The sequence below is a fragment of the Arachis hypogaea genome, chromosome 4 (assembly GCF_003086295.3).
Source record: "Arachis hypogaea cultivar Tifrunner chromosome 4, arahy.Tifrunner.gnm2.J5K5, whole genome shotgun sequence".
Lineage (NCBI taxonomy): Eukaryota > Viridiplantae > Streptophyta > Magnoliopsida > Fabales > Fabaceae > Arachis > Arachis hypogaea.
Window position 1 is genome coordinate 124,432,508 of NC_092039.1, and position 13,725 is coordinate 124,446,232.

The 13,725-nt window shown below is 31.8% G+C and overlaps 1 protein-coding gene across 1 annotated transcript; it reads left to right on the forward strand.

Annotated features, from left to right (window-relative positions):
- The first annotated feature begins 5,248 nt into the window (after positions 1 to 5,248).
- LOC112795397 (phenolic glucoside malonyltransferase 1) lies at positions 5,249 to 7,430 on the forward strand. The gene has a single exon (XM_029298026.2). It carries the CDS (start codon positions 5,555 to 5,557, stop codon positions 7,013 to 7,015), a length of 1,461 nt encoding a protein of 486 aa, XP_029153859.1. The 5' UTR covers positions 5,249 to 5,554; the 3' UTR covers positions 7,016 to 7,430.
- Positions 7,431 to 13,725: the final 6,295 nt, after the last annotated feature.

Sequence of the window (13,725 nt, forward strand, 5' to 3'; positions counted from 1 at the left end):
CCTATATTACAATGTGTATTTTAGTATCTAATTTTAGTATACATTTATCATAGTTAATATTTTATAATAATAATTTATGAATTTGATTTTTATGTACTGTTAGTGTAAAATTACACGTGTATTTAATTACGTAATGACATATTAGTAAAAATAATCACCTTTTATATTGATTGCGTAAATGATTATAAAAAATGAATATAATTATACAATTGTATAAAATATTTTATAATATTAGTACATCAAAATTAAATTCATAATTAATTAATATCTATTTTTAATAAATAATAATCATTTAAAAATTGACGAATTCCATCCATGACCCAAAGAATTTTGATTATGAAGATAAAAATATACTAAAATAAATTTTGTTAAATATTGATATATTTATATTTTGAAAACTAAAATCATATATATAAGTATCCAAAAAAATTAGATCTATGTATAAAAACTAAAAAGTATATTAATTTAAAATAATAAAAAATTAATTAAAATATTTTTTCTCTTTATTTTAAAATAATTAAATAAAATTTAATTTTGATATATTATTAATTTAAAAAATATTAATTAATAGATAAATAACATTCTTTCTTATCTTAATTAATTTTTGAAAAAAAATTAATAATTTTACTTTTGTTTAGAAAATTCAGTTTTAACTTAATAATTAATTACTTGGTTAGTTTTATAAATATATGATTAATATTTATTTAATGTTAAATTTGTTTAATTATTTATTTATTTATTTTTAATTTTGATATTTATAATAAGATAAATATTGTTTCATGTTAAATTTAATACAACAACAACAACAAAGCCTTGTCCTACTAGATAGGGTCGGCTACATGAATCAAACGATATTATTGAGCTCTATCATGTATTATGTCAAGAGAGAGATTATTTACATGTAGATCTTATTTGACCACCTCATAGATGGTCTTCTTAGGTCTTCCTCTGCCTTTCACCCCTTGTCCATCTTTCATCTCATCCACATTTTTGACTGGGTACTCTGTTAGTCTTCTTCTCACATGTCCAAACCACTTGAGATACAATTCTACCATCTTTTTCACAATAGGTGTTACTCCAACTCTCTCTCTCTTATATCTCCGTTCCTTATTCTATCCAATCGCATATGACCACTCACCCATCTTAACAGTCAACATCTTTATCTCTGCCACACTTAGCTTATGTTTGTGCTCTCGTTAGACCGCCCAACACTCTGTACCATAAAATATAGTCGGTCTGATAGTAATGCAATAGAATTTACCTTTAAGTTTTAAAGGCACTTTTTTGTCACATATAAACCAGGCGCACTCCGCCATTTTGACCAACCTGCTTAGATCCTATGATTTACATCCTATTAAATCTCTCCATTATCCTGTATGATGCATCCAAGATAATTAAAACTTTAATTTTTCATATGCTGTTTTCTCCAATCTTCACTTCTATATTAGGGTTTTTCCTTCGCAAGCCGAACTTACATTCCATATATTTCATCTTGCTACGGCTTATGCACAGACCATACACTTTTAGAATTTCTCTCCATAAATCCAACTTCTTATTTAGGTCTTTTCTTGACTCTCCCAAAAAGGACGATATCATCGGCAAAAAGTATGCACCATAACATAGGCTCTTGGATATGCTTTGTGTGTACGTCCAAGACTAATGTGAAAACGTACGGACTTAAGGATGATCCTTGGTGTAATCCTATACTAATAAAAAATTCCACTATCACACCATCTTGAGTCTTCACACTAGTTGTAGTCCCATTATACATGTCTTTAGTTGCACGAATATATGTGATCCTCACTTTCTTCTTTTCTAAAACCTTCCATAAGACCTCCCTTGGCACCCTGTCGTACACTTTTTCCAAATCAATAAACACCATATGAAGATCCCTTTTATTACTACAATACCTCTCTATCATCTTTCTTAACAGGTATATCACTTCAGTAGTGGATCTGTCTGGCATAAAACCAAATTGGTTCTCTGTTATTTGTATCTTTTGTCTCAGCCTCTATTCTATTACCCTTTTCCATAACTTCATGGTATGACTTATGAGCTTGATCCCTCTATAGTTTTTGCAACTTTATATATCCCTCTTATTCTTGTAGATAGGTACCAAAGTGTTCTTTTTTCACTTATCTGAGATCTTCTTTGATCTTAAAATCTCATTAAAAAGCTTGATTAATCAACTGATATTTTTCTATCGAAAGCCCTTTCAAACTTCAATCGGGATATTATTGGGTCTTACTGCCCTACCATTTTTCATCTGCTTTAGAGTCTCTTTTACCTCGAAGCCTCGAATCCTTCGATAATAATCAAAGTTTTGATATTCTTCCCTCATGCATAACCGACTAAGACTCGAAAGAGTCTTCTATCCTTCATTAAATAACTTGTAGAAGTATCTCTTTCACATTTCATTGATCTTCTCCTCTTGAGCCAACACCTCTCTGTCTTTATCCTTTATGCACTCAACCTGATCCAAGTCTCTCGTTCTTCTTTCACGGCTCTTTGCGATTTTATATATACCTTTTTCTCCTTCTTTCGTGTCTAAAGACTAGTAGAGACTCTCATATGCTCTTATTCTTACTTTACTTACAATCACTTTTGTCTATTTCTTAGCCACCTTATATTTTTTCTAATTATCTGTATTGCGGCACAAATACCACTCTTTAAAGTACTCCCTTTTACCTTTATCTTTTCTTGTACACTCGCATTCCACCACCAGGACTCCCTGTCTCTTAGTTCTATCCCTCTAAATTCACCAAAACTTTAGTTTATTGTTCTTCTAATAACTTGTGTCATCTCCCTCCACATCTCCTCCGCACTTCCATTCCCATCCCACTTTACTTCTTCTCCTATCTGTCTTAGGAAGTTTCTTTATTTCTCACCTTTTATCCGCCACCACCTCGTTATTGGGTTCTTCGTATGATGTCTTTTTCTCAATTTTTGCTCAACGTGAAAATCTATGACGAGCATCCTATGTTGTGTTGTTAAACTTTCTCCAGAAATAATTTTATAATTAATGCAAAAAAAATTTTTGACTCTCCTCAACAAGAAGAAGTCGAGTTGAGAGCTTGTCATGCTACTCTTATAGGTTATAAGATATTTGTCTATCTTTTTAAAACATGTATTAGGGATGAAAAATTCAAAGGTTGAGAAAAAGTCCAAAATAGTTTTATCCTTGGTATTGACCATCCCGAAACCATGGCTTCCGTGGATACTTCCATACCTAGTCACTTCTGTAAATCTCATCCTAAAAAAATCTTATCTTCAAAAGGTATATATGTCTTGGACCAAATTCTCTAGATACTCTCAAAACATTATCTTGTGTTACTCGTTCGAACCCATTTGCAGTGTATAGGCGCTAATCACATGAAAAGTACCTTATTCCACCACAAGTTTGATAGAGATGATCTGATCTTCCACACTCTTGACATCCACTACGTCCTTCTTCCACTGCTTATTCACGACAATACCTACTTCATTCCTATTATTCACATTTCCTGTATACCAAAGTTTGAACCCGGAAGTATCTAACTCCCTAGCCTTCGCACCAATCTATTTTGTTTCTTGTAAGCACATAATGTTAATCTTACTCCTTGTCATGGTATACACTACCTCCATGAATTTTCATATAAATATTTTTATTAAAAAATATTTTTTTAAATAATATTTTTATTTTTGTAATAAAAAATTATCAAACCTTTTAACAGGCTTTAAGTCAGGCCAAACTGAATAACAAGTCAAATTTAGTACTTTAAAAAATGTATATATAAGATTACATGTCAGACTCAAACCAATTAACTACATGACAGGTCAGGTCTATTAAGAACAAAACCTAGCCTAACCTGACCTGACATGTTTCTACCCCTGCTAGAAAGACCATTCATGAGGTGGTCAAACAAGATCTATATGTAAACGGTCTTTCTATAGACATAATACATGATAGAGCTCAATAACATGTTTAATCCATATAGTCGATTACAGTTAATAGGACAAAGACTTTGTTATTGTTGTTTTAAACCATTAAAAAAGAGAAAAGCTCTACATCCATGTAAAAATTACATGGATGGTATCCAAGTAACTTTCAATCCACGCCCTACACCCCCATTTGTTTTACACGCGCCTCTTATAACCTATATAACGAATCAGTGTTCATGGTTCGGGTTCAAGATTTAGGGTTTAGCATTCAGGGTTCAGAGTTCAGGGTTCAGGGTTTAGGACTTATGGTGTAGGATTTAGGGTTTATGTTTTAGGGTTTTAGGGATTTAGGGTTTATGGGTTCAGGGTTCAGTGTTCAAGATTATGGTTTTAGTGTTTATGGTTTAGGGTTTAAGGTTCAGTGTTTAGGGGTTCATAATTTTTTGGTAAACAGGAGAGCGATTTGGATTACTCTTATGAAACGAATCAAACTAAGAAAGTTTGGATTATTCAATTTTGAATCGAATTAAATGGAATGCAATTGCTAATTTTAATTAAATTAAATGGACAGAGGTATACTGAATTGAATTGATAATATGTAAATTGTAGGCAGAGTTATTTGAATTTGATTTTATATAATAGATTATGTTTTGTTCACTCAGTACTATACAATTGTATTGTTTTCGGTTCACCATGAGTACTATATTCGGTTCACCATGAATATTGTGTTCGATTCACCATGAGTACTGTATTCGGTTCATTCTGCAAAAAGTTATTTGAATTTGATTTTATATAATAGATTATATTTAGTTCACTTAATACTATACAGTTATATTGTTTTCGGTTCACCATAACTAAGATTTCGATTTACCATGAGTACTGTGTTCGGTTCATTCTGCACTATTCAAAATTCTTCTTCTTCACCTTCTACTGCTTCTTCACCAGAGAGAGAAGGAAGAAAAGACAAAAAAAATATAGCAGCAATAACAACAAAAGAATGACGATAAGGAGAAAACACGTGAAGAAGAAGGAACGCGAAAAAGGAGGAGAAGGAGGAACGCGAAGAAGAAGGCGAAGAAGAAGAAGACGCTCCGTGCGTAAACGAGCGTGAGAAGAAGAAGAAGAAGAAGAAGAAGAAGAAGAAGAAGAAGAAGAAGAAGAAGAAGAAGAAGTGTTGGGCGAGTTCGTGTGTATTGGACACGTGTATTTCACGTTTCATTTAATGGTATTGGATTTTTTTAGTATTGGGCCAACTTAGTTATATAGTTATATGGATGTGTAGCATTCCCAATTAAAAAAATCTCAGTCATATTCGAAACATTAAATCACGAACTTATTTATTTTATTTAATAATTATTTAATATATAATAAAAAATAATTTAAGAAAAAAATACATAGAATTCACTTTTAAAATTATGTCAAATGATTTCTAGTTGTGTACACCTGTGAGCCATATAATATTTTAATATTTTATACTTTACCTCGTGCTGAGAACTCCACAATTTTTGGACAGTGAACACCATACTCTTTTCTACAAAAAGAGATCCATTAGAACCGCCATTGCAGGCCGCCCAAATATACCACACATTTTTCTCTGTTTCTCAAATTTCAACCACCATCATCATCATCATCCATGGCTTCTTCTGACAACAACATCTCCATCAAAATCCTTGACAAATGCACGGTTTCTCCACCGCCAACACCATCAACCGATGTTACTGTTTCTCTGCCTCTCACTTTCTTTGACATGTTATGGGTCCGCTTCCACCCCGTTGAGCGTGTCTTCTTCTACAAGCTTCACTCTCCTCCATCTTTCTTCATCGAACATGTGCTTCCCAAGCTCAAAACCTCGCTCTCTCTTACCCTCCAACACTTCCTCCCTCTTGCTGGAAACCTACTTTGGCCTTCTCATTCAGATAAACCAATCCTTCAATACAATCCTGGTGATGGTGTTTCACTTCTCATAGCAGAATCCTATGCAGATTTCAACCATCTTTTGGGCTATAACTCACCGCGTGAAGCTTCTGAAACTCGATGCTTCGTACCAGAACTGGAAACACTGGAATCTCGTGCTGCTCTTATGTCTCTTCAGATCACTCTGTTCCCGAACAGTGGATTCAGCATCGGAATCAGCACCCACCATGCTGCTCTCGATGGGAAATCTTCCACCATGTTCATCAAAGCATGGGCTTCCATATGTCAAAGCCTAGAAGAAGAACAGAAAGAATCACGGATTTTGGTTCGCGAATTCGAGCCTTTCTTTGATAGAGAAGTTATCAAAGATCCAAAGGATGTTGGACTCTTGTTATTGAACCATTGGTCGGATGTCATGTCCAAAATGTTCCCTGATGAGAACAACATCAAGAAAAGCTTGAAGATTCTACCGTTCGAACCCAAGGTGAAGGACTCGGTTCGTGCAACGTTCAAGCTCACGCGTTCAGATTTGGAGAAGGTGAAGAAAAAGGTGTTGTCCAATTGGAACAGCAACGTTAATAATGGTGATGATGAAGAATCTACAAACACACCACCTAGTACTCTTTCTACTTTTGTTCTAACATGCAGCTATGTCTTGGTTTGTATCGCTAAGGCGATTAATGGCATTTTTAAGGAGAGAAAGAAATTCGGGTTCGCTTTCACTGGTGATTGTAGGAACAGGTTAGAGCCTCCAATACCTGAAAACTATTGCGGTAACTGTCTGTGGGCCTATGTTGTGGACGCAAAACCAGAGGACTTTGTTAAAGAAAACGGAGTGGTTCTTGTCGCTAAGGGAATTTACAAGACGACAAAAATGTTGGGTATTGAAGGTTTTCGTGGTGTAGAAGCATCAGCATTTGATAAATACATGAATATGGCTAAAGAAGGAGTTGAAATGATTGGTACTGCTGGTTCTAATAGGTTTGGTGTTTATGGTATTGATTTTGGTTGGGGAAAACCTGAAAAAGTTGAGATAGCTTCGATTGATAGAGGTCTAACGATGGGTTTGGCTGAGAATAGTGATGGCAATGAAGGTGGGGTTGAGGTTGGTCTTGTTCTTAATAAGCAGGTGATGGATCTGTTTAGGACTTTGTTTCGTGAAGGACTTGAAGATGATTAATTGTTTGATTAGTGATTATTATCAGACTTAATTAGTCAATCAATTAGATTAGGTCCTGCTGATAATGAGTTTGTGGCAGCAGTATTTTGTTGTTGTTCTTTTTTTAAAAGAATAAGAAATGAGTATAGATATCTCTTGGGGATTTCCAATATCTTTTATTCAGTTAGGTAGCGTTTGTTTTCAGGTACTGAGACAGAGACTGAGAGACTAAGACTCAATATTGTGTTTGTTAGTTCAGAGACTGGTACTAAAATTTCTGTCTCTGTCTCCAAAATTTCAGTATTTCAGTACCTCCAAAAAGTAGGGACACAGGGGACTGAAATTTTTAGAGATGGAAACTGAAACTTTAATAACATTTTATACCTTAAATATTTTCATTTCAATTAATTAATTCCAATTTTACTCTTTGTGCAAATTAAATTAGAGTTTCATTCTTGTTTCAATTCCTGTCTCCCATTTTGCACCAAACAGAATACTGAAATTTGTTTCAATCCCTGTCTCTCAGTCTCTATCTCTCAGTCTCAGTCTTTCTGTCTCTGTCTCTCCACCAAACGCTACCTTAATGCTTTCATGCCTGAGACAACGTATCAGCCTATCATATACAATGTATCATGTATGCGTGACTTTCTAAGTTTCGTTTGTCTTGTTTATAATCATTATCTTAAGGGCCATCTAGTGTACAAATGTGTCTGTACAAATTTTTGTTTTTTGTGGATGAAAAAGTGTGTCATTAAAAATGTTGCTTAAAGAGAAAGTGTTACTCTTAATCGTTAATTTGGTTCTGATACCAATTTTTTAAAGTCGTCTTTTTTTTTAATTTCTTTTTCGAAATTTCTATTAACTCTTCGAATGATTTGCCAATTCATAATAAAAAGTATTGACCGTATTACTAGTATTTATAATTCTGATTTTTCAATCTTGTTTTAGTTTATAATATTCTTTTTGCATGGATTATTGTATATAAAATCTTTTATCTGTTTGTCTTTTTCTTTAATATAATTTCTTAAATTCTCAAAAATTTCTTTTGTTTCTACACTTTCTGTTGTTTCTAAATATCTTTTTAATTTTTCAACTTCATTTTCCATTTTTTCTTTTAACAGCTTTAATTCTTTTAAGTCATAATATGATTTTCCAGGCATTTATAAATTTTTTAAATTTAACTCCAACTTGTTTATATTTATTCTTATTTCTATCCTTTTTTATTATAAGGTCATCAATTTCGATCCGAAGATTATTTAATTTCCTTTTATACTCCTTTATTTTACTTTTTAATTTTTTCACCCTTTTCCTATTTATTTTATTTTCTGGTCTTTCAATTTTTGTATGCTTCATTATTTATCTTAGAATTTCTGCAAATTCTATTATCGATTCATCACTATTTTCTAGAGATTCTATTAATTTTTCTAGTTCTTCGACTTCTCTTTTTAACTTGTCATAAATTATTTTTAGAGCTTCAAATGCTCTTTGATTTATTTCAGAAAACTGTAAATAATTCAACCGATTTTCTCTTTCAAAGAGCTCTTGTTTCTTGTCTTGATAAGTTACATATATTTTTTCTTTATTTATTGTCATAATTTAATGTTTAGGGTTTCATTTAATTTTTCGACCTTTTTTGTTAATTCTTTTATTTCAGAATTTTCTTCTTTAATCTTTAACTTGGATAAACTTAAAGGGCTATTAATTTTAGATTTTCTTATTTGAAAATTCGATGAAACTAATTTTTCTGATGGTTCTTTTAATAATAGAACTGGGTTTTCAATAGCTTTATATTTTGGTATTTCTGTTTTTACAATTTTCTAAAATTATTCATCAACATAAATTCTTTCTCTGTTTTTAAATATTATACTATGATGGCTATTTGTTAAAGCATAATTTATTGCATATGTAATTGAAAAAGGTTCATCGTCTTGTTCCATTAGATTCTTTCTATGAAATTTATAAGCCAAACTTATAGATCTTCCAAGGTTTTCAGTTGATAAAGGTATAGCATATCCAAGATGGGCATTGAATTTAACATTTACGTTTGCCAAGTTTCGATGAACAATTCCAATTATTTGATCTATTGGGTCATCAGTAATTCTTTTATCACAGATTGCTAAGCTTATTGGTGAATTAATTCCTTTCATATATGTAGATTTGATTAAGACTTGTATAGTACTAATATGAATCCATCCAATTTTAGATCTTTTTTGTTGATCCTTAATTTTTCCAATCTGTTTACTCAATTCTTCATCATTTATCAAAGCTATTTCAAGTTCTCCATTGGCGGATTTTATCTTTATAGGGGCTTCAAGTTGAATTTTTTCATAGTATATTATATTTTTTCTATTAAAAACTTCTTTTAAAAGATTTTGTTTATTGAAATTTTCATTTGATTTGAGATTTAATTCTGTTTTTAGAACAGCCTGTTTTTCATTATCTAATAAAGCAGTTAATCTATAATAATCAGATATTTCTGTTAATTCTAAGCTTTCTAGATAATTCATAACTAAGAAATTAGGATAAAGGCGTACCTTTCTGGAGAAAAACTTCCTTTATTTAGTATATTTTACATAAGATGTTTTTATCTCCAGAGGGAAGATTGTAGATACTAACTCCAGAGGAGAGTTTAGAATTGGTTTTTCCTAAGGGAATTCTTCTTCAAACTATAGAATCGCCTCGGCAGCTTCCTCCTTGCTCTCCTAGCATATGAGTACTCTTAGCCTCCTGCTTTCTATCGTTTGATGATTTCTACAATTGCCTAAGCAACCTATTTATAATGGTTAGGTCTGATGGACAATTCCCATCCTTACCCTTCTTATGACGTCATTGCTTACGTCATTGTTTATTATCTTGCACTAGCTACATTGTTGGTGCTCTATGACCTAAGCGCTTACGTCACTATGCAATAATGTTGAGAGATGCTTCAGATGTGCTGTCCTCCTCTTTCATTATGTGGCCTTCAGATGCGTTGTCTCCTTCCTTTATCATGTGGGTTGATTCCGTTTCATTATTGCTTTCTTCAGATAACTCTGAGACACATAGTTGGCACTTGTGGTCTTCTCTGTCTTTTATCAAATAGCAGAGATTCCTCTTTATCCCTTCGGGGAGCTTTTCTAAGAGTCCAGATAAGTTGTAGAATGTTGATTCAAATTCCACTAAGAGTCTCATCTCTCTTTCTTGAATTTCATTCCTTTTACTGGACACAAGCAAAGTATTTCTGCTTTTATAATTGATTCTTGTGTGAGATTCCCTTGTTATCTTTTGAGTTCTTTCGAAGACCCTTGCTAGTGTGCTGGCTAGTCTTCCTTCATGACTGTAGATTGTTAAATCTTGAACTTAATCAATTGGTTGAAAATTTCCTGGGAAGACGGACATGAAGATTACTTGATGTGCTGGAATCAAGCATTCTTCTTCTTCATTAAAAATAGGTTGACTATTCGTAAATTTTAGGGATATATCCCTTGGATTTACGTTGTCAATCATATTTTTAAATCTCTTTACTGCATCAATGAATCCTGCAGGAAACTCACTAATAATTTTCAAATCATTAAAAATTAAAATTGTATCAATTAATCCATACTGGAAAAACTGATAGGTGTCAGATGGGGAAGCATCTGGAAATATAACCAGCTTTGTTAGCTGTTCTTTGGCAATAGGATAATATCCCAAGATTGCCCTTTTTTTTTCAATCCAATTTAGGACTATGTTAAGGGTTTCTCTGAGATTTGATCTACAGACCCTTTTCTTTGCCTTGATTTCAGCCCTTGTAGGAATGTTTCTTATTATTCCTGTTCTCTGGGTTTGAATTGGAGCTTTATCTGCTCTTTTTAGGGTTTGCTCTGGATGAAGAGCTTCATATTCCCTGAAAGATTCCTTTGCTTCTTCCAGTGTTAAAAACCCTCCTTTATGAATTATCCTTGATTGATGTGTAAATGGTGCTGCTCTTTCCCAGGCATCATATACTCCTTTCATGGGGCCATTATAAATTACATAATATTTTTTCTCTTGGGTGAATTTTTTGATAATTTCAGCAATTGTTTTATTTTCTGGAATTTTTTCTTCACCTGATTTGTCCACCACGCTTAGCTGGCTGAACTCTGATGGTTTTGGTTGTTGTGTTGATTTCATTGCTTCGATGGCCTTCTTGAGGGATTGGATCTGTGTCCTTATTTGCTGACAATGTTTGCATTTTTCAAGTTCTTGTTCGTATTTCTGAATTTCTTGATCTAATGCGTTGTAGACGAACTCCATTCTCTTATTAATGTATCTGCAATAACATTTTTGTCACCCTCAATATATTCAATTTTTATTGGATATTGTAACAAAAATAATTGCCATCTTATCAATCGTCCATGATTATAATCAACTTTTAAATTATATCGTATGAAACCTGTTAGATAACTTGAATCTGTCCTTAATGTAAATTCTCTGGGTAGTAAATCAATTTTCCATTGCTTAAGAGATTTAGTTGCTGCTAGAGTTTCCTTTTCATGAGTGGTATATCTCCGTTCTGTTGGAGTAAAAGTCCCTGAAATATACCTGCAAAGTAATTCCTTTGGGGAATATTTAGAATCTAGTGATTCTTTTTCTTGTTCCAAACTTTTTATAGCTTTCTTAACTTTTAGACATCCTGACCAGGTTATGTCTGAAGCATATGTTTCTACTATTAAGTTGTCATTTTCTTCTGGAATATAAAGTTCTGGAAGTTTTTCACATAATTCTTTAATCCTTTGAATTTGCATACTGTCTTTTTCATCCCATTTCCATTCTTTTTTAGTACTTATTTTTGGAAATAAGCTTTTAATGTATTCTGTTATATTCTTTAAAAATCTTTGATCAGAAATATAATTTATACATCCTAAAAATCTTTGTAATTGTTTTCTATCTTCTATTTTATTAGGAAATAAATTTACCTTTTCTAGGACATTTGGCTGAAGTTTTAGCTTTTCTTGAGTGGATAGAATTAATCCAAGAAACTCTATTTCTTGTTTTGCTATTCTTGCTTTCTTTTTGCTAATAACTAGTCCTTTTTCTTTACATCTTTCTAAAACTATTAATAATTTTTGAAGATGATCTTCTTTATCCTGTTTTGTAAAAATTAGTATATCATCAATGTACACTAAAACAAATTCATTTAACTCTTTTAGATTTTCTTCCACAAATCTTTGATAAATACCTGGAGCTTGTTTTAATTCGAATGGTAATACATTCCATTCATAGAGTAACACACTTGTTGATTCTTTTGTTGGGCAAGTAAAAGCAGTTAATTTTTTTGTTTCTTCGTCTAAACGAAGTTGCCAATATCCTGATTTTGCATCAAGAGATGAAAACTAAGTTGCTCCTTTTATCTTTTCTAAAATAGAATCTTTTCTTGGAAGTTTATGAGCATCACCAATAGTTGCTTCATTCATCTTCTTATAGTTAATAACCATTCTTCGTTTTCCCCTTTTAATTTCATTATTGTTTTCGACATAAAAGGCTGGAGCCGCATGAGGACTTTTACTTAATCTTATAATTCCTTTTTCCAAAAGATCCCTACATTCTAAAGAGAACTCTTCTCTATCTCTTGCGCAATAAGGAATTTTATTTGGAACATTTATCTCTTTTGTAGGATCTTTTAATTTAATGCTTACTAATTCGTTATTTGTATTTTTAATATCTAAAGGATTTTCAGCACAAATTTCATCCAAAAGTTCCTCTATCTTTATTTCAAGATTATTTTTTGGAATGTTTATCTGAAAGTATAAATTTAAATAACATGTTTCTAATATAGAAAATATTTTAAATTTTAAGATCTTATTTATAGTAGTAGTTGGTATTTTTATACGTTTTGATTTTTGATTTATTGAAGAATCGTGTGGAGCTTTTAAAACTATATATGTTAATTCTTGAATGGATGGATGATATAGTTTTAAAAAGTTATTTCCTATGATAAAATCCATTCCAGAATCATATATATAGATGGAACAATGAACCTATAATTTTGAATAAAAATTTCAGTCATCTCTGCTTTTTGGTCAATTTTATGTATTGATTTGTCAGCTATTCTAACTCTTAATGGTTTCTTTAATTTTTTCCAATTAAGTTTTATATTTGAACTAGCAAAGCCTTGTGTTGCTCTAGAATCTATAAAAGCATTTATAAATTTTTCTGTTATTTTTATAGTAATAAATGTGGCATTATTACTCAGTCTCTGAGTCTGTTTCTGAGACATATTCAAAAATATAGTCTAGGTTATCATCAGATTCCTCTAAAGGTTCCATGAAACAAGACTTAGCAATTTCTATTTGTTTAGTAAGATATTTTTTATCCTTCTTTTTCGGACATTCATTTGCATAATGTCCTTCTTCTTGGCAATACCAACACTTACAGTTTTCTTTTTTATTTGGGCAATAGTCACTTTTTTGCCTTTTGTTTTTATTGTTATTTCTTGTTCTAAAATACCTCTTTTTTCTCCAGTTTGGATAGTATTTTTTTTTTAAATTGATATTTTCTTTTTCTCTGAAAATTTTTATTAAGCCCATATTTTTGGGGTATCTCTTCATTATCCTGACAGCAAATTCTAATTATATTTGCAAATCTTTTTTGAGTTGCTTCTTGCATACAACGTTCTTTTATTTCCTCTCTTATTGCAGCGGTTGCTCCACCAAAATTATTTTCAATTGTCCCTCTATTTATTTCTCTTATAAATCTTCCCATTATAAATTCATTAGCAGGATATGGAAGTT